Source organism: Mastigoproctus giganteus, chromosome 6, assembly GCF_048544385.1.
Source record: "Mastigoproctus giganteus isolate SK-2022 chromosome 6, ASM4854438v1, whole genome shotgun sequence".
NCBI classification, from domain to species: Eukaryota; Metazoa; Arthropoda; class Arachnida; order Uropygi; family Thelyphonidae; genus Mastigoproctus; species Mastigoproctus giganteus.
The window spans coordinates 119,714,923-119,738,350 of NC_143580.1; the positions used below are offsets into that span (position 1 = coordinate 119,714,923).

General features: G+C 36.2%; 1 protein-coding gene across 1 annotated transcript in view; it reads left to right on the plus strand.

The window, feature by feature from the left end:
- The window catches only part of LOC150084537 (uncharacterized), a 260,732-nt gene that overhangs the window by 97,978 nt on the left and 139,326 nt on the right, over positions 1-23,428 (plus strand). Inside the window, exon 8 of the mRNA XM_090375300.1 lies at positions 9,599-9,780. Within this exon, the coding sequence (XP_090231426.1) occupies positions 9,599-9,780 (182 nt within the window). The remainder of the gene's footprint in view (positions 1-9,598; positions 9,781-23,428) is intronic.

The following is a 23,428-nucleotide window of genomic DNA, read 5'->3' on the forward strand; positions in this document are numbered from 1 at the left end:
TATCCTAATAATAGGCAACAGAACAACCATAGACAATCTTTTTTTAAAATTCAATATAATACATGACAGGCTAAACCTTACCCTCGAAATCGCAACGGACAACCAGATTAATTTTCTTAATCTCACTATTTATACAACAGACACAAATTTAAATACCAAGATTTTCAGAAAAAACACGCACACCGGTAAATATCTACATTTCACTTCACATCATCCCCTTAGTACCAAAAAAGCTGTCCTACACAACCAAATCTACAATGCTATCAAATTCACCTCTTCACAAAACGATCTACACAATGAACTTCAATACCTTACTGACAAATTCATAGCCAGGAGCTACCCCCTCAATTCATCCAAAACACAATATCCACCGTTAAAAACAGTATTAATAACCCCACCAGACACAGTCACAAGACAAATACTCACATAATTCTCCCTTACCATAGTGAACTCGCAGCACAATTCTGACATACATTCAAAGATACCGACATCTCCCTCACCTTCTCCACTTACAATAAACTAGGTTCCCTATTTAATTCTTATAAAGATACACACAAATATCCCATCAATGATCTCAATAACATAATATATCTCATAAAATGCCAACCAAACTGCGACACCTGTTACATTGGCAGCACTACCACCAAATTTGGTTCCTCCACAACTTATAATACCCGCGCATACTACCACTTCAACAGTTTCAAGACACGTCAATCCTGCACTGAGTTTACAACCCATGCTCAAACCCACAACCACATCCCCCTTGTTGACTCTGCCATCACTATTATTAAACTTAGATCGAGCTACAGAATTCTTCAATATGAAGCCCTCACCATCGAATGGTACCGACACCATTCCGATCTCAACATTAACGCTAAACTTCCCTTCAACCTTTCACCGGCTTGGAACCTCTCGCGGCTAAAGTTCCCACATGTCAAAAAGATCATCATGGGAGTTTAGATAAACTTTTAAATACAACACGCTCTCACTTCTCTTCCATTTGCCAACTGATGACGGTTTACTTACAAAAGTCCCTCGTAACGACTGTTGGCACCACCGGTCTTCTTTCTTTTTTTCATTTACATCTTTTAACCTCTTTATGACAACCAAGGATTGGAGATCTGCATTTCTACTTCCTTGCGCTCATTTTAAAATCTGTTTAAAATGTTTAAAATATTTTCACCCCACTCCCCCCCTTAGTTCTTTTTAATGCTTCTTCCAACCTAAATTTAACCACCATCTACCAAAAAAATTTATTGCAGATTTATACGAGGTGATTATCATTTTCTAAGCATTTGCTATTCATTTTTTAGTCAGATTTATCCCCCCCCCTTAGTTCTTTTTAATGCTTCTTCCAACCTAAATTTAACCACCATCTACCAAAAAAATTTATTGCAGATTTATACGAGGTGATTATCATTTTCTAAGCATTTGCTATTCATTTTTTAGTCAGATTTATCACGGTATTATAAGGTTATTATAATTTCACTATTTATAAATACAGAAAACAACAATGGGCCCAACACTGAACCTTGAGGGACTCCACTAATAACATTAGTTCACGACGAGCAGTGTCCGTTAATTACCACTCTCTGTCTTCTGCCACTCAACCATCCCTTTATCCATAGCAACAATTTGCCACCAATGCCACACTGCTCCAATTTGTGCAGCAGTCTTCCATGTGTAACAGTATCAAAAGCCTTTTTAAGATCCAAATATATAATATAAAAGTTATTCCCTGCATCCAATTCTTTTGTGACTACATCATAGTATCCAATCAAATTGGTCACGCAAGACTTTCCCTTAACAAAACCATGCTGTGTCTGAGCTATAACTGAATTCTTGTCAAGATGATCCTGCAGTGCTTCTTTAACCAGTGCTTCCATTAATTTTCCTGGAACAGAAGTTAAACTCAAGTCTATAATTACTTGTGTCAGCCTTTGATCCTCCTTTGTGAATGGGGGTTACATTTGCACATCTCCAGTCTGTGGGTACCTCCCCTGAGTCCAAGGAAGCTCTCATAATTATGTCTAACGGATTGCTTACTTCCTTTGCTGCCTCCTTTAATATAACTGGATATATCCCATCCACCCCAGGTGCCTTTCTTGTATTTATCTTCAACAATTTCTCCTCCACTTTACTCTCAATTATTACAAGATCATCTAGCTCACTGCCAGTATATACTTCATCTATGGCATTCCCCTTCCTGAATAACTCCTCATGTGTGAATGTAGATGCAAAATATTGATTTAGTTTGTTAGCTACCTGAGCAGGATCATGAACAGTTGAACCATCGATATCAAGTGGACCAATCTGATTCATCCCCTTCCTTCTGGAGTTTACATAAGTAAAGAACTCCTTGCAGTTTTTCTTTGCATCCCTTGCCAAAGATTTCTCGTAATCTGCCTTTGCCTGCCTAACCTCCTTTGTAACTTGGTTACAGATCAACTTATATCTATCATAGGCTTCTGTGTCACATGTTAATTTATATGTCTCCCATGCATTTTTCTTCTCTGCCATATGTCTCATTAGTTCATCTGACATCCATTTAGGCCTGAACCTTGAACAATATTTCTTAGTTGGTATGTAAAGCCTAGTAGCTTCCAAGATAAGTTCTTTGAATGATTCCCATTTTGAGTTTGCTGTTGGTAACATCATCAGTTGGTCCCACTTTATAGAATTTAAATACTGTCTCAGACCATCGTAGTCGCCTTTACGAAAGCAATAACCCTTCCCTTTACCCCTGATGGTAGTTACCTCCTTGAGTAAATCCCACTTCAGCACAATGTGATCACTGCCACCTAGTGGTTCATTTATCTGCAGATTCTTAATGCATGAAGAATCACTACTGATAATCAAATCAAGAGTATTGCTCCCTCTAGTTGCCTCCCGAACATGCTGTTTTAGAAAACAATCATCCAATAAATCTACAAAAGCCTTGCTAGTGTGTGAGTGACCAACCTACAAATTCCAGTCAATATGTGGGAAATTAAAATCCCCCATTATAAGACTCTCTGATTTACTGGCCCACTCTGTTTCCCTGTACAGTTTCTTATTATACTCATCAGAATCATCAGGCCTATAGCACACTCCTGCTCTCAATTTTGATCTCCCAATGCTTATGTCACCAAACTGACTCGACACTGCACTGTCCAGCGATGTCGACTGGCTTCACTTCCTTGGATTTTATGTGTTTCTTAACTAATAGCATAACCCCTACTCCCTTCCTATCCTGTCTATCCTTTCTGTAGACGTTGTACTCCCCAAATTCCAGTTCTGCATTACTTATATCTGTGTGACACCACGTCTCTGATATTCCAACAATATCCGCCTTTGATGCTTTGAGCAATACCTCAAATTCATCAAATTTATTTACCAAACTCCTAGCATTGGTGTACACGCAAGTATACATGCACCTGTTCTTTTTCTTAGCTACCCTAACACAACCCATGTGTTTACTTGTATCCCAATGACTCCCAGCAGTCTCTGAAATATCCTGCATCTTATTTTCCAGGCTGCTGCTCATTCCAAAAGAAGCAGTGCACGAATCACTTTCACCTCTGCCAGTGGCTACTGTTAATCTATTAGTCCTTGTATCCCCCAATCTAGCAGTTTTCCAACCCACCTAACACTGCCTCGATAGCATCAGCAAACATTCTTGCACCCTTTCTATTTAAGTGTATCCCATCCCTGTAGAAGCAGTCTCTCCTGTTAACAAGTACAGACCAGGCGGAAAAAAAATTCTACCCCTTATCTACCCACATATCTTGATTATTTTGGCAGTACAGCCTCATGATGTTTTTATCAGAGAATGAATCTTCTCAGTTATTTTAATGAGCATCTTCATTATTATAATGGAACTTGAGATTCTGAAATATATCTCGAGCAATATGTTGAAGTTTTGAAGTTATATTCAGTGGTAGAAATGCCAGTTTTGTTCTTTTCATTTTTCCTTATATAGTGTGGATAAGCAGAATAGTTATCAACTGCTAAAATAATTCTGCACTGTTGTTTTGTTGTCTTTGTCAAGTTTCACTAGTCATCCAGTCTTTTTTTTTTTTTTCATTAAAATTATAATGAAGTCTTAAAGATTTTCATGAATGATATTGATGAGGATATCTAAGGGAAGCTATCAAACTTTGAGAGTTTCCCTTGGATATCCTTATCAATATCAACCTTTTCCCAGTTGGGAAGGAGGGCTAACAATTTAAGTCAGATAATTCAAAAAGACTTGGATCAGTTGGATATCTGAGCTGAAAAATGGCTGCCAAATTTTAATGATCCTAAATGTACAACAGTACCAACAACCCTCACAGAGAACAAAAACATAAGACATCACTAGCTATGCCATAAAAGTTGCTAAATGGGATGAATTCCAACAGTTGTTAAGTAGGAAACTCACAGAAGACAAGATGCAGGAATTATCCAACAAACAGCGGAGGATCAACTAGCCACATTACAAAAGCCATCGTAACTAACCACTTGCAATACAATACTAAGGAAGAGGAAAGCCAAACCAAAAGCAGTACCTTGGTGGACACCAGAATTATCAACTCTGGGCAAGCACACACACACACTGTAAAAAATACTTTCAGCAAAGCTGTGCAACCAGCCTGCCCAGGAAGCTGAAGTAGTAGTAGTAGTAGTAGCATGTGATGCAAGAGAGCAAGTGTATGAGCTTATGCAGCATCAGCCAAAAAAAAAAAAAAAAAATCACGCCATTCCCTCAAAATGCCTGTCCAGTTCCTTCCTCCTTAAATTTATTCAACCTATCAACTTCCACAACGACAGATGGAAGTTTGTTCCAGCAATTAATCACCCGCTGGCTAAAGGCAAATTTCCGCACATCTATTCTACATCTGTCTTTTCTTAATTTGAATTTATGCCCCCTTAGGTTCGTAATCTGAACAAGTGGAAGGATCCCATCAGAATTCAGCGTGCTCAACCCATTCAAGGCCTTATATACCTCAATCAGATCACCGCACAGGTGCCTAGTCTCCAGCCACTGCAATTTGCAGAACTTAAGCCTCTCTTGGTAAGAGGATCCCTTCATTCCCCTCACCAATCTTGTTGCCCTTCTCTGTACACGCTCAAGTAAATCTACATCCTTCCTAAAATGAGGCCTCCAGACCTGTACGCAGTACTCAAGGCGTGGCCTGACCATTGCCTTATACAGAGGGATAATCACCTCCTTTTCCCTGCTAGCAAAATTCCTATATATCATTGACAAAACCCCATGACCTGCCCTGGCAGCCTGTCTGCATTGCTCAGAAAACTTCATATCTGACTGCACAATTACTCCCAGGTCTTTTTTCATTTTCTACCACCTTAAGTGTAGTACCACACAGTTGTAACTGTGTGGTACTACACTAGTTAAGTACTACACTACTAGGTAAGTGTAGTAACTGTCATTATAAACAGATATACCAATGCAATCTGTAAGTCAAACAGAGAGTTGTGGAGGAATCTTTATTTTTCCTACCAAATATAAATGTAGTAGTACATTGGTAAGTAACAAATTCATTTCATGGCAGAAAATGGCAGGGGAAATCTTGTCACAACAGAGGGAAATACAAACCCGTAGATATTATTAACAAAATTATCTGTAAAAAATTACCAAAAGGAGAGATCACCAACACAATCAAAGCCCCCAAATGGAAGTGTCACGTACACCTGGGATCAAACAGTACAGCAGCTACTATTAACTGTATTTCTGGATGACACTAAGCTACTTCCCAACAAACAAAAATCAAATGAGAAATGAAGCATACAGAAATGATGTGGTTGAATCACCATGTACCCTAGAAGAATTGCATGAAGCAACAAATAAGGTGAGAGAAAAGAAATGTTTGGCGTAGGATCTGTTAGAACCTAAAATTGTGAAGAAAGTAATAGTTTCATCCAAACATAGTGCTTAATTTATGCAATAAATGCCTCTCTACTGGTTGCTTTCTCAATCAGTGGAAGCAAGCAATATTGAAAGAATTGGACAGATCCCCCCCTCCTTCAGCACAAAATCCTACCAATCCTTACTACTAGTAATGGCCAAAATATTGAAATGAAACTGGGCTGGCATCACAATTACAATATGGCTATAAACCAAACACAAGTGCAGAAGATACTATGAAGAAAATAGACACCACAGTTGAAACAAGTGAAGAAAAATATCTACTTTACTCGCAATCAAAATTGGTTTTCAACACCTTATGGTGGGAAAGCATCCTCAGAAGATTTTGTCACATGGAATTACCAGCCAATCTTTAGAGCCTATTAAGAAGCTATTTTCACAACAGAATAGTTATAGTGAGAATTAAACACAGTAGCTACAGTAAAGATTGCAGAGGGGCTGCCACAGGGTTACTGGGCCCCTTCTGTTGGAATGTGGTAATGGATGAGTTTCTGCCAAAAGAGCTTGATCTTAACCAAATTGTGTGATTTGCTCATGACCTAGTTTTCCTGGTGGGAGAAAACTCTTCTCACAGACAACTGGAAACAAAAACAAATGAAGTCCTAAGAAATCAATAAACCAATTATTATGGTGGTCCACAATACATAAGCTAAAAAGCTTTACTAATGAAAGGGGAAGCTGAGGGATAGTAGACCTCCAAATATCAAAATAGAAAACAAACCAATTTCTCATAAAAAGCAATGCAAGTATCTTGGTATCATTGTAGATCGAAAATTGTAGAGCTAACATTAATACAACACATATATACATTAAAAATAAAGTACAGAAGTTTGTTGGTACGTTAAAGAGACACCCATTCAGACTGGTGGATGAGGGGAATGCACTGACATCACTTTAGCACCACTTTAGTACCATTTTTGGTACCATAGAGCAGACAAAATCATGTTGAGGAGAATATTAAAGTCCTTGTAGAGGATAATATTGGCCATAATTTGGGCATGCAGGGTCACATTCACCTATGCCGTGCAAGTAACAGCAGGAATTCTTCCACTGGATCTGGAGGTAATAAAAACTGCAGCCATTATCAATCTGGTGCAGGGTGGAAGCATTCTTAATGATTCATGTTGAGAGAAATGGACCATAATCTGCCATGCTGGTCCAATTTATGGCAGATCGACCGTATTTAGCAGTCAGGGGCTTGAACCCCAATCTACTCAAAGAGCTTGTGCTACAGTGCTCCTGCTCTTGCACTTGGCTATGGAGGCCATCAGAGGTAATATACAGAGGGTAATTATAATCTAAGGAAGCAGATACCAGCTATAATAGTGAATGTGACAGTAAATCTGGCAAATAATATAAAAGAAGAAAAGAAACAAATCCTGAACCAGTCATTGATCCATGAATATTAAAAAAAAAAAGTTCTACACAACTGAATGATGCTGTTCTGAGAAAATGGCTGGAAAAGCAGGCTTCAGTAAATTCTGATAGCATTGTGACATTGCTCCTGCACAGTTTGTACTCTCCATTCAAGAATTCCTTGTGAAGCATCACCTGCAATCTCCCATCTGCCATACTCACTGGGCGGCTTATTTTCCTGATTTTCTCCCTAAAGCTTAAAAAATCTCAGATTTGCAACAACAAAGGAAATTATTCAGGATGCAATACAGGAACTATTAGCAATTCCAAGAGAAACTTATCAGAAGTTTTATAAGCATTGAAATCAGTGCATACAGTGGCAGTGGGACTACTTCATAAGCGATCCATCTGAATGGCTGGTAAACTTCACCATTTCCCAAATATTAATTCAGTCCTTGAACACACCATGTATACTACACATATCTCATTATTTAAATATGTCTAGATATATTTATTATAATTTATCCATTACTTACTGTTAAATTTAATTTTACTGTATTATTTATTGTTATTATTACTTATTATTTACTAATTGCATGCTCTTTAAAATTAAAGAACAGATTTAATTTAAAATAAAATTAACAACCAAATAGCAAGTAAAAGGAAGAAGTACAAAGTGAAAACGAAAAGAAGCCTCTATGAACTCTGTGTGCAATTAGTATTACTTTGGATTTATCGTAAAATTTTATAGTATTATAGAATTTTACAATTAATTGTGCACCATAAACTGTCTTGAAATGTTGAGGGGTACTACTGTCTTCAGGGATGGAAATATCTTTTCAGAACTAGTGACAGCTTTCTTTATATAGTTCTATGAAGATAGACCTAACTCTCAGTAACATCAATATAGGGCTATAACATCTCTGGAATTAAGAGGGATGGCATCTGTTCCTCTCCTGCCTCTATTTCTAGCCCTACCTGTCTGTATGGAGAGGAAATCAATGGCATCAAGTTTAAGACGATTGTCCTATATAGGAATGAGTTGTCAGCGGGATGTCAGCTGAATAGAGCTGACCGGGCTAGCCAGGTGCGCAAAGTGCCTGCTTGGCAACCCAAAGGTTGCGGGTTCGAATCCTGCCTCGGGGTTGGATCAGAGTAAAATGCAAAAACTTTGGGAGGTGCATTATGGCCACAGAAGCCGACACGCCAACAACTAACAAAAAAAAAAAAGCAAAAAGCTGAATAAAAAGAACATCAGATGATCATGTTCATTTTTCGGAGGGGTTGGATTACGTGAGCCATGGAATATCTTGAATGGGCTAGTTTCCATGGCTGATTTAGAAGATAAACTTCTAAAAGAAGACAGCTTTGGAGCAGAACAGTTTTAATTAAGGCAGGAGTAGACTGGCACTCTGGAAACAATTCTAAGACATTAAAAGACAGTGCAAGAGTTATTAAATCCAAGTTGAATTGTGTTTTGTTTAATGATAAGGGAGAATAAAATAAATAAACTCTGTACTCTGAGATGACCACAGATTGTCAGTGGAGTTTACAACTCCTCTGACAATCTGTGGAAATGATTGACAAGAATTTTATTGTAATTTGTGGTATGAGAAGTATTTGAATGTACAGTGTGTTTAACTTTGTTTGAATTTGTCCATTCAGTTACAGTTTTATGTTATAAGAATTTTATTGTTTTCTGACATAGTGAATAATGTCGCATAATGCCAAAAGATAGGATAAAAAATTTTGAATTAATGGTTGTGCCTATTGCCATCAAATTTCATTTGATGGCACAACTTTTTGCATAAAGTAGGTACCTATTTGCACATAAATTCTGTGTGTAAGCTTCAATAGTTGCTCAATTCAATTAAGGATGAGAGAACCAGAAGTACAATGAAATCTCACTACTGGTTCTCTTGATAATTAGCTATCTCATGATCTGCTTGTTTAAAAAAAACAAAATAAAAAAAACCATTTCTAAGGAATAGCCATATAAGGGCTTAAGACATGCCTCAAGGACCACGCGTGTTGAGGATTACATGCCTTGTAGCCAGTGTATCATTTAACAGAATATTGGCAATTATTGTGTGCTCTTCTCTGGTTCTCAGTTCACCATTTATCCCACCCCCCCAATTTAGTCTTAGTTTCTCCATCTAAAAATGTCAGTAATAAATATTGCTAACATTTTTTAATACACTTACACATAGGTAGCTTCAGAGATTTTACTAAACACATGTACATACAGACAGGAAAAGCAATTTAGTATAAAGTAATAACAAACTATTGAATTGCACATATTTATATATGTATCTTTTATTGATCTATTCACAGGCAAAAGCAATTTACACAGACAGCTTTAAAGGTATTATGACACCCCCAGTCTTGGTTGATTTAACAGAAGATGGCATACCCGATATAGTTATGGCTATGTTTAATTCAACTGTAATTGCATATAATGGGTGTACATTTGAAAAATTGTGGAGTTTTTCATTGCCTGTCTCCGAATCATATAGGTGAGATTTGAAAAATTTTGCAGTTTTAGAATAGTTTGAAAATTAGGAGTAAAGACCACTTTTTTTTTTTCTTGTACTTTTGTTCCTACAGCATATAATTTTCATGTGTTTGTAATATTGAGAAAAAAATTATTGCTGAAATTATTCAACAGCTTTGACAATGATAATAGTTAATGTGTATGTTTTAATAAGTTGCCCTTTTAATCTTTTAAAGTATAAATAATTTCAAAACTAGGTTCTTCGAGTGAGACTAGGTTTCTTTTAAATTTTCAGTTTACTCTGGGATAACCCCTTAACATTAATAGTTCACAAGATAGAGAATAAAAGATCACTGTATTATAGTCACATAGGCTTGAACCACAATCACTCAAATGCTTGTATTTGAGTGATTGCGGTTCATGTATATACATATATAGTTATTAAAGTAAAAGTAGAATATGTACTATATAGATACTGAATATGTATATAAACATAACAGTATACAGTCTATATACAGTATATATGTCTTCCAACCAGGGGTAGCACCATCAGTGATACAGGATACCAAATTTTCCAAAGGTACTTGTTTTTCATAAACCATGTTTTTACAACAGCAAAAATGGATGCTCCAGCACAGTCAGTTTCTAAATATTTTACAAACATCTCTTCTTGCAATTTACAGTCATCATTGAAATAATGACTGTATGACAATAGAAGGGCTTTATTGTCAGTAACTGTGGATTCATCAATCTGAATAGAAATTTTCTTGTTTTTAGTTTGTCAATTAGGTGCTCTACAATGTTAACTGACATCTCATCGATTTGTCTTCGAATTGAATCGTTGCTCAGTGGCAATGCTATTTAAATATTGGAAGGATTTTGATGCATCACTTTTGAAATTACAGCCTCTAATGTGGGTCATATAACAGTCACAGTAACTATATGACCATTACCAGATTTTGCAATGATATCTGCAATTTTATAAGAAGCAATCATTCCATTGTCATTTTTTCTGTGTATTCTTCTTAAATAAGGAAGTAACAGTATTACGTTGTTTAAAATTCTGTTTTAATTTTTTAAAATATTCAACATGTTTACCAAATTTATCAGGATGTTCCCTTTTTAAGTGATCTAAAAGTCTTGATGGTTTCATAGTTTCATTGCCTCATTTGAAAAAGAACTATTACACATAAGACACGTAGGCTGTCGTGAGTCGAATGGCTCTTAATAAAACCATAAGCTAGATATTCATTCAGATACACTCAACACCTTTTTTTTTCAGCACATGATTGATGATGATGGGTTGAATAACTACAAAGAATTAAATAAAAAAATATAAACTATTTTTATTTAACTCTCATAGCCCATGTAAGTCACAAAAGCACTGTAGATCAACAATAAATGACTTCCACAAGGAAACAATAAATCGATACTAATTGTCACTTAGAAAGTAGAAACAACAAGACAGTGAAACATTTCCTCATCCCTTCCATGCCTCATATATTGACCAATGAAACAAAAGAATAAATAAATAAACCACGGCATACCGCCAAGGTTGCAGCTGTTGTAAAAGCGCAACTGCCAAGGATTGCGGAGACATTACCTCTGAAAGCTTAGGCATTTAATGCCTATGACTATGATTTAATTCAACCAGTGGTTGAATTAAATCATGTCCACTATCTTCCTTTTACCAAATTTCTCACTCACTCCTATACAAATATCTATATGTTTAAAATCAGCTGTCTCAGGGAAAAAGAAAAGCCAAAGAGAGAAATTAAATATTAAGGAATAAGATGTTATTGGGTTGGATTGAGCTTTGGAGAGCCACAAACCATTGTAATACCCATGATTTTTTTGCCCCCCCAAACCAATATTCACACCCCCCCTTGTGGGCTTTATCGCCCCCATCGAGAATCCCTACTTTAACTGAAGCACTAACTTTCCCCTAATGAAAAACTGTGAATGGGCACACAGCAATCATTCATGTGGAACAACAAAAGCTTTAATGAAATCTAAATATACGAAGTAAAAATTATTTTTCTGCATCGCATTCATTTGTAATTACCTCATAGTACCTAATAGGATTGGTAAAGCAAAATCTTCCCTTGATAAACCAATACTATTATTGCAATATGACTGCATTCGTGTCAAGGTGATTATTGATTACTTTAAAAAGTAATGCATGATTGATATTGCTGCCACAGAAGTCAAGCCTACAGAACTGTAATTATTCACTTTGCTCTTTGATCAATAATTGAGATATATTTGCACATCTGTAGAGACCTCTCCTAATCATGGCTAAAGTTTTCTTATCTCTTTTGATGCTTTTTTTAATACAGATGGATAGATTCCATCAACTCTAGGTGCCTTATTTACTATATAATCCTCTCAGTTATCATAAAATCATTTCCTGTTAGAATTAGGTATACTTTATCTCTGTCAGTAAAACCATATTTGTGTGGGAGTGCAGCTGTGATATATTTAATGAGTTTGTCAGCAGTCTACTATACAGGATAATCAATAGTTATGGAATTCATATCTGGTGGACTAATATGATTTGTTCCTCTCCTTTCAGTGTTGACATAAGTAAAGAATTCTTTGCTACTTTCTTTGCATTCTTATTCAAAGCCTTCTCATATTCATCTTAGTCTGCTTGAACCCGTTAGTATTTTAATTGCAAGACAGATTATACTTATTATAGGTTTCTGTGTCCCACGATAATACCAGTCTGAATTTTAAGAAAAGTTCTCAGATGTTTTACTGCTGATAAGAAATCTGAAACAGATTTTTAATGGAAATTTTGAAAGTTACTTGAAATTTGCTAAATCTCATCAGAATTTTTTTTTACGAATGAAAACATGAAAATATTGTAGAGGTGCTTCTGGGCTATTTTGTAATTAATAAGCAATTAATTAATTATAGTAACTAGTGTCAAGTTAGTGCAATTGCATAATTTCTGTATGTAGCAAACTACTTAAATCGGTGTTTCCACCGATTTAAGTAGTTTATTAAGTAGTCAAATTTCCCCCATGTGGGTACCACGCCCCACATGGGGGAAATTTGATTGTTCAGGGGGGCAATTCAAAAATTGCTCGTCTAGAGTTTAAAACAACCACCTATTATGATTTAACTTGTACAAAAGAAGAATTGTTGGTATCTCAATTTGAAATAAGCATTCGTTAAATGTTGTAGTTTCTATAGAGCCGCAGGGGAAATTTGATTGTTCAGGGGGGCAATTCAAAAATTGCTCGTCTAGAGTTTAAAACAACCACCTATTATGATTTAACTTGTACAAAAGAAGAATTGTTGGTATCTCAATTTGAAATAAGCATTCGTTAAATGTTGTAGTTTCTATAGAGCCGCAGTTGAAAGTTTGGAGTAATATCAACTACAGTTTGCTTGGAGAGTATTGCTTACTATGCCTAGTGAAGGAATAGTACGTACTGTATTGGACGATTGCTTATGGCATGCGCAATGCGCAAGCAAAGTGGTTGTTTACTGTAGCCTACCACAAACTCCGCATGTTATATGAAATAGGTAATTCCTTTCATACAAACGCTCGTTTGGGCGTCGTGACTGTACATTTGGATAGGTTTGGCGATCTCAGATTAAAATAAAAAATTACTTTTTCTGTGCACAGAATTATTATTAATGAAGAACAGTGATACACAATGGTATGTATTTGTCGTATATGTATATTTCTGTGGTCTCAGTAAATAAGCAAATAAGTCCAAAAACTCGAATTTGCAGGAGAGGAAAAATAAACTTCACACTCTCATATAAACATGCATATATTTGAATATACAAATATTTATTACTCATGCTAAAACTACAATAACGAAGATATCTGCATGTCACATAATAGTAAATAATAAATACTTTATTGTAGTGCACTTATCTCATTTTTGTTCACAGAGACCACAGATTTAATAGCCCGAATTCAGTAATTTGTGTGATTTATTCATTCAAAAAGCATACTAATAATTAATTTTGATATATTAAAATAAAATTAAATTAACTTTAATGCATAGTTTATTTCTAGTTTTTGATTTATCTTATATTTATTTCTTTCAGTTGCACAGTAAAATGAGTAGTGCAAGTAAAAAAAAAAGTTTGTCAGTATTCAGAGGAATACTTAAAATTTGGTTTCATACCCACTGTCCACAATCAAAAGTCATCTTTTTGTCTTTTATGCCAACAATGCTTGACCAATGAATCAATGAAGCGAGGTCGTCTTGAGGCGCATTTGAAGGCGAAACATAATGCTCATGTAAATTCAGATTTAAATTACTTTCAAACTTTAAAGAAGAATTTTGAAAAAAGAGCAACATTAAAGTCTGTTTATTGTTCATACTGCAACTGTCGATCATACTCTTGAGGCTAGTTATGAAATTTCTTTAATCATTGCTAAATCTGGGAAAAATAATACTATAGGAGAGAATTTAATCAAACCATCAATATCAGCATTTCTTAAAACAGTTCTGGAAAAAGATTTGGTTTCATACCCACTGAGACGTCACATTTGGAGTAATGACAAAGACGTGAAAGCTATGCCACTCAATAACAATACTGTTAGCAGAAGAATAGATGAAATGAGTGAAGATATTGAAATACAACTTGTTGGAAAGCTGAAAACAAAATTCTCAGTGCAAATGGATGAATCAACTTTGAGAGACAGTGAAGCCGTACTGATAACTTATGTAAGATATATTGATAAAGGTAATTTTGCTGAAGAAATGTTATTCTGTAAATCATTAGAGAGCACCACTACCTCCAAAGATATATATATATATATATATATATATATATATATATATATATAATAAGCTAAAAAATTACTTAGATGACAATAATATACCAATGAAAAATATAACATCTTGTGCTGCAGATGGTGCTGCTAATATGATGGGCAAGAAAAATGGCTGCTTAAAATTGATGAAAGATGAGAATCCAGAAATGCTTCTTGTGCATTCTGTTATTCATAGGGAAAACTTGATAGCTAAAAATATTTCGCCTGTTCTTAATGAAGTACTAAAATCAGTTATAAAGTGTGTCAATGCTATTAAAGCTAATGCCAAATGTGACGTCTCTTCAAGCTTTTTTGTGAAGAACAAAATGCAGACCATGTGAGACTTTTACTTCACGCTGAAGTAAGGTGGCTCTCGAAAGGGAACTGCTTGAAAAGATTTATGGAACTATTTGATACTATTAGTGACTTTTTAAGTGACAAACCTGAAATGAAGCATCTGTTAATGGTCGATTGTAAAGCATTTGTAAAGCATTTGTGAGTTATTTAGCCGATATCTTTGAAAAACTAAATATATTAAATAAACAACTTCAAGGAACAAATAAAACTCTCGTCGATGCAAAAGCAAAGATATTTGGTTTCATTACATTTATTGAATTATGTCAAAAATATATTTGTAACAAAAATTTTGAACAGTTTCATTGGATGCAAAAATGTGAAGTGACTGATACCGCTGTACTTATTATTGTCGATCATCTGAAAATTCTGTTCGCTGATTTAAAAGAAAGGTTTTCTGATTTAAAACAAATTGATTTTCCAACCTGGATGATGCAACCAATGTTAGTGGATTTTTCTGATGTATCAATGCAGTACCAAGAAGAACTCTCAGAAATGCAAAATGATGAGTCAGTTAAAACTTTATTCAATATAAAAGGAGCGATGGCATGGCTTTGTGATGAAACAGAAATTAAATATCCAAATTCAACCAACTTTGCAAGAGAGCTATTGTTACCGTTTCCATCTTCACATTTAGCTGAATGTGGATTTAGTGCCATAAATGATTTGTTACTAAAGAAAAGAAATCGACTGGATATCATAAAACGGGAAGCCTTGAGACAGAAGCTGACTAAATTGGAGCCCAGTATAAAATCTCTCTGTGGCAAGCATCAAGCACAAGGGTCTCACTAAATTTAGTGCACTCATCTAGAAGTGACTTCACATGGAATGTTGAAATTATTAAACAATTAAATAATAATTACTAAAAATCAAAATATAGAAAAATCTTTCATATAAATTATTTTGTACTTGAATTTTAGTTGTCTATTATATGTTTTGAAAATTTACTTACTGTTTTTTCTTAATAATTCCCTAATGATTTCTTCCTAAAACCTAAGTCTTGTGTCCTGAACAAGTTGTAATTAGGCTTCATTTAGGGAATAATTCAATTTTTGAATATAAAAAATATGTATATGTTACATAGGGGGCATCAGAATTTTAGAAAGACTTAGGTGGGGCATGGTAAAAAAAAAGGTTGGGAAACACCGACTTAAATAGTTATAAATTGGCATCATTAAATATATCTCATGTTGGGAATACCTTCACAACAAGTTACCATGATATTGCACTATCTCGAATAAGTAACTCTTCACCAAGTGGAAAAGACTATTGTTACTTGTTCTCAGCAGATACCATCACCCATACAGTACTGTTTCGGAGCTTATTGGCTCCTCATCAGTGGTTGGACAGGTACCCTGGTGTTGCAATGATGACAACCCAGTCGCAATGTATAATTCCACAATATGAGAAATGCCCGATGGTGTGGGGTAATTTAGATTACAGAATAGTTTAGGGCTAGCGTCTCGGGTTATAACTACTTAGTAGTTGGCTACGTACAGAAATGATGCAATTGCACTAACTTGTATGCTAGTCAACTTCCTATGTAATCCAAGACTTTAGCCCTAAACTATTCTTTAATCTAAATTACCCTACACTATCAGGCATCTCTCATATTGTGGAGTTATACTTCACAACTGGGTTGTCATCATTGCAACACCAGGGTACCTGCCTGAACAGTTCCTTGTTGATGTGACGGGTGCATAGCTTCATGCAGTTTCGTCCAGATAAGACCTTCCTGTCCGCTCGAAATAACTGGAAACAGGACTCGTTAGACCAGGAGACCCATCTCCAATCATCCAAGGTCCAGTGCTGATGTTCTTTCGCCCAGTTGAGGTGTAGAGTCAAAAATAAGGGGGGAGGAAGACTTTAAAGATGTTTCACACCTATTGCTTGAACCCTCCCTCTCACTTATCTGTGGAATTCCCTTTTGCAACCATGCATTTTCTCATTGTTTTAAAGTCTCTTTTCTCCCCCCCCCTTTATTTTTGTGATATATAAGTAACATGTGCACACACTAAAGGGAAAAAAAAAACATTTAGAACAGGTGAGGGAAGAAGTTACATTCTTGGTTTAGACGCCCATAGTTTCTATGCAATAGATACACCGATATGACCGAGTTGCCAGTGTGATTTTCAGTCACTCTGATTTAATAAACACTGGGAAAACAAAAATGAGAGTGGAAGTATTTTATAGGCCTATAATGATTATGATTGTGATGAATATTTAATGGACAGTTATTTAGATATATAGATTAGTGAATCAGAATGTCTTATCATAGCAGTTTTTAACTTTCCAGATATTGATTGGAACTTGTGCATTGGTGACCCACTCAGTAGCCAACCTTTTCTGGATTTATTGGATGAATGTTTTTATTTCATCATGTTATAGAAGCAACAAGAGAAAGCAGTACCCTTGATCTGATTATCCGTAGTGATAATTAGATCGCTTCATGCTTTAAAAACTTCAGGCAAAGGAATCGCTAAGTTGCAGTGATCACACTTTATTGATGTGGGATTTATCTGAAGATATACTATCAAGGGTAAAGAGAAAATATTTTGCTTTTGAAAAGATGATTACAATGGGCTTAGATAGTTTTTAAATTCTTTTTATTGAGACCCACTGATGATAGCTAATGTAAATTGTTAATATTAGCAAAAGCCTGTAGCTTCCTTGAACTATATGCCTTATCCTAAATGCTAAGTGAGGAGTGCAGAGAAATAATTGTAGAAGCTTTTTATACATCTGAGAGATATTCTTCAAGATTTTAACAAATATCTCTCAGTTGTATACATTTACAGCTGTAGATGTGCTGAAAGTACAGAATTCATGGGATACCTGCTTCCTGGGTAATGCAGTGCTGTCCCCTCTCGCTAGTGGCGAACCCACTGCTTGGTAGTTATATAGGTACACTGCATTCATGTAGATGGTAATTCGTGAGTTAGCCGACTGAAAGAGGTATGATAGTGGGATCTGACGCATGGATCACTCTGTTGTGGAGGTGATACAGAAATTGCACCATCCCTGTAAAACAGTATCGAGTGTATTGGGAATATGCTGTTTCCTGAATAACATCTCATTGTGGACATCGCTGTGGGCAGAGAAAGGTGGTGGTGGAGGAACGTGGCCGTTGATGTCTATCTTGCATTGTTTCAGCCAACCGAAGAGTGACAGTGGCACAAATGACTGCCGACTTCAACGAGGGAGGTGCCAGAAACGTCTCCACCAAGACCATCAGGTGATCATTAGCTGCAATTGGTTATAGGGGCCGTCGACCCACCAGAGTTCCATTGCTAACACCACAACACAGGACTCTACACCTCAGCTGGACGAAAGAACATCGGCACTGGACCTTGGATGATTGGAGATGGGTCTCCTGGTCCAATGAGTCCTGCTTCCAGTTATTTCGAGAGGACAGGAGGGTCTTATCTCGATGAAACTGCATGAAGCTATGCACTCGTCACATCAACAAGGAACTGTTCAGGCAGGTATCCTGGTGTTGCAATGATGTCAACTCAGTTGTGAAGTATAACTCCACAATATGAGAGATGCCTGATAGTGTAGGGTAATTTAGATTAAAGAATAGTTTAGGGCTAAAGTCTTGGATTACATAGGAAGTTGACTAGCATACAAGTTAGTGCAGTTGCATCATTTCTGTACGTAGCCAACTGCTAAGTAGTTATAATCCGAGTCGCTATCCCTAAATTATTCTATAATCTAAATTGCCCCACACCATCAGGCATTTCTCACATTGTGGAATTATACATTGCGACTGGGTTGTCATCATTGCAACACCAGGGTACCTGTCCACCCACTGATGAGGAGCCTATAAGCTCTGAAACGGTACTGTATGGGTGATGGTATCTGCTGAGAACAAGTAACAATAGTCTTTTCCACTTGGTGAAGAGTTAGTTATTCGTGATAGTGCAATATCGTGGTAACTTGTTGTGAAGGTATTCGCAACATGAAATATATTTAATGATGCCAATTTATAACTATTTAAGTAGTTTGCTACATACAGAAATTATGCAATTGCACTAACTTGTACACTAGTTACTATAATTAATTACTTGCTTATTAATTACAAAATAACCCAGAAGCACCTCTACAATATTTTCATGTTTTCATTCGTAAAAAAATATTCTGATGAGATTTAGCGAATTTCAAGTAACTTTCAAAATTTCCATTAAAAATCTGTTTCAGATTTCTTATCAGCAGTAAAACATCTGAGAACTTTTCTTAAAATTCAGACTGGTATTATCGTGGGACACAGAAACCTATAATAAGTATAATCTGTCTTGCAATTAAAATACTAACGGGTTCAAGCAGACTAAGATGAATATGAGAAGGCTTTGAATAAGAATGCAAAGAAAGTAGCAAGAATTCTCTACAACACTGAAAGGAGAGGATTATATAGTAAATAAGGCACCTAGAGTTGATGGAATCTATCCATCTGTATTAATAAAAAAAGCATCAAAAGAGGTAAGAAAACTTTAGCCATGATTAGGAGAGCATCCTTGGATTCAGGAGAGGTCTCTACAGATGTGCAAATATATCTCAATTATTGATCAAAGAGCAAAGTGAATAATTACAGTTCTGTAGGCTTGACTTCTGTGGAAGCAATATCAATCATGCACTTTTTAAAGTAATCAATAATCATCTTGATACGAATGCAGTCATATTACAATAACAGTATGGATTTATCAAGGGAAGATTTTGCTTGACCAATCCTATTAGGTACTATGAGGTAATTACAAATGGATGTGATGCAGAAAAATAATTTTTACTTCGTATATTTAGATTTCATTAAAGCTTTTGTTGTTCCACATGAATGATTGCTGTATGCCCATTCACAGTTTTTCATTAGGGGAAAGATAGTGCTTCAGTTAAAGTAGGGATTCTTGATGGGGGCGATAAAGCCCATGGGGGGTGAATATTGGGGGGGGGCAAAAAATCATGGGTATTACAATGGTTTGTGGCTCTCCAAAGCTCAATCCAACCCAATAACATCTTATTCCTTAATATTTAATTTCTCTCATTGGCTTTTCTTTTTCCCTGACACAGCTGATTTTAAACATATAGATATATTATATTAGGAGTGAGTGAGAAATTTGGTAGAAATTTGGTAAAAATCTACCCATCATCATCATCAATCATGTGCTGAAAAGAAAAGGTGTTGAGTGTATCTGAATGAATATCTAGCTTATGGTTTTATTAAGAGCCATTCGACTCAAGACAGCCTACGTGTCTTATGTGTAATAGTTCTTTTTCAAATGAGGCAATGAAACCATGAAACCATCAAGACTTTTAGATCACTTAAAAAGGGAACATCCTGATAAATTTGGTAAACATGTTGAATATTTAAAAAAATTAAAATAGTATTTTAAGCGACATAACACTGTTACTTCCTTATTTAAGAAGAATGCACAGAAAAAATGACAATGGAATGATTGCTTCTTATAAAATTGCAGAACTCATTGCAAAATCTGGTAATGCTCATATAGTTACTGTGATTGTTATGGCCCACATTAGAGGCTGTAATTTCACAAGTGACCCACATTAGAGGCTGTAATTTCAAAAGTGAGGCATCAAAATCCTTCCAATATTTAAATAGCATTGCCACTGAGCAACGATTCAATTCAAAGACAAATCAATGAGATGTCAGTTAACATTGTAGAGCACCTAATTGACAAACTAAAAACGAGAAAATTTCTATTCAGATTGATGAATCCACAGTTACTGACAATAAAGCACTTCTATTGGCATACATTCATTATTTCAATGATGATTGTAAATTGCAAGAAGAGATGTTTGTAAAATATTTCGAAACTGACTGTACTGGAGCATCCATTTTTGCTGTTGTAAAAACATGGTTTGATGAAAAACAAGTACCTTTGGAAAATTTGGTATCCTGTGTTACTGATGGTGCTACCCCTGGTTGAAAGACAAAGGTTTTATAGCTCACCTAAAGGAAGTACAGTGGCAGACAAAAAAACTGCATCACCTTAAAAAAAGTAACATTTGTAGTGAAATGTATAAGATATTGTTTGATTACAGTCATTTTGTTTGTCTTAAAGCAAAGGTATTGTATCAGAAAGTAATTGCAAGGTAATGCATTAGCTGTTTCTATAAATACGGCATTGGAAGGGTATACACACTCTTTAGTATCTTGTTTTGCAGAGGTGTAAGCATGGCTCCATATGTTTAGTTGACACCAAGAAAAAAAGTGTAGCTGTTGCTCTGTCCCAAGAAGGGCTTTCTGCATGTGCTATCACTTATAAAATAGGCTGTCAACAGTATCCCGGGGACTGAAATTAAAGCGTGAAACTGGTGATGTGAAGAGAACACCTGGATCAGGCTGTAAGAGAATGACTATGCCTTCCCAAGATCGATATTTGAAATGGCTATGCATTCCCAAGATTGATATTTGAAATGGCTAAGCCTTCCCAAGATCAATATTTGAAATGGCTATGCCTTTGTAATTGCCATGCTAGTACTCCTGATCTAAAACTGTACTTTCAGCTGGCCTCTGATGTTGAAACAAGTGCACGAACTATCCAAAGACTGCTTTTGGAATGTGGTCTGTATGCCTATCGGCCCAAGAAGAAGCCTTTGTTGTCCCAACAAATGAGGAAGAAGCAACTTGCGTGGACTAAAATGCATGTTTCATTGACAAAAGAGCAATGGGACACCATCTTTTCTGACGAATTGAAATTCAACGTGCATGGCGCGGATGGGAAGCGATATGTCAAAAGACAAAAATCGGAGGCATACCATCCTGACTGCATAACACTGACTGTAAAGTTCCCTGTTGGTCAGATGTTCTGCGGATGCATAACAAGCAGGGGGGGGGGGGGGGGGCAAATTAAGTTTATTAATGGAACAGTGAATGCAGAAACCTACACTGTTATCTTGGAGGAGTGCCTGAAATTCGTTATTAGGCATCACCACACAGACACCCAAAAGTTGATTTTTTCACAGAACTCAGCACCTTGCCACACAGCAAAATTGGTAAGTTTTATGCTATTTAGATTTAATGATGAGTTTGTCTTATTGTCTCACAGGGCTTAAAACTTACTTACACCAATGTTTTCCCTTGTTTTTCTCTCATAAGGTGCAGTCATACTTCAGAAATGCTGACATGTTGTGAACTGACCTGGTAACAGTCTAGATTTGAACCCTGTTGAAAATTGCTGGTACATAATGTTGTCTAAAATTGCTCAGAAGAAGCCAACAAGTAAGATTCAGCTGCAGGAGAGCATTGTAAGGGCGTGGTACCACGAAATTGGGCAACCATATATCCAGAAGTTGATTAACTCTATGGCAGATTGTTGCAAGGCTGTAATTGTTCGAGGAGGAACAACAAATATTGAGGACTCATTTTGCTGATTTACAGTACATAATACTATTACATTAACTTGTCATTTCAGTCTGTTCATGTGAATGCAATAAAATGCATGTTTGGTTGTCATGATTGCCATTTGCATGATTTCTCATATTTCCATTAATTATGCATTTTACCCTTTGGAAAGATATTTATGGCCATTAGCATTAGTAGAGGCATATGATGCAAGAAAGCAAGCTTATGCAGCATCAGCAAAAAAAAAAAAAAAAAAAAACCCCTCCCACTTCACTCCTCCTCCATTCATTCCAAATGCCTGACCAGCTCAGCCTTAAATTTATTTAGGCTATCAACTTCCACAACAAAAGATGGAAGTCTGTTCACCAATCAACTATCAGCTGGCTAAAGGCAAATTTCTGTACATCTATTCTACAACTGTCTTTCTTCAATTTGAATCTGTGCCACCTCAGGTTCTTAATCTGAGCAAGAGGAAGAATCCCATCAGCATTCAGCTTGCTCAACCCATTCAAGGCCTTATACACCTCAATCAGATCACCTCACAGGTGCTTACTCTCCAGGTGCTGCCATTTACAAAGCTTAAGCCTTTCTTCATAAGAGCACCCCTTTGTTCCCATCACCAGTCTTCTTGCCCTTCTTTGTACTTGTTCTAGCAACACTACATCCTTCCTAAATTGAGGCCTCCAGACCTGTACACACTACTCTAGGTGTGGCCTGACCATTGCCTTGTGCAATGGGATAATCACCTACCTGTCCCTGCTAGCAAAATTCCTATATATCTTTGACAAGGCTCCATGATCTACCCAGGCAGCCCATCTGCACTGTCAGCAAACTTCATATTTGACTGCACAATTACCCCCGGGTCTTTTTCACTTTCCACTTCCCTGAGTGCAATACCACACAGTTGGTATGTTTCTCTTGGTTTATTGCTACCCATATGCAGTACTTTGCATTTATCAATGTTAAACTTCAGTTGCCACTTCTCAGCCCATTTGTCCAACTTCTCTACATCCAGATGGAGTAGCATACTGTCTTTACTATCGTTAACAACCCTGCCAACCTTTGTATCATCTGCAAACTTGGACATTAATCCTGATATACCTTCATCAATATCATCGATGAATACACAAAACAACAGTGGGTCCAGCACCGAACCCTGGGGAACTCCAC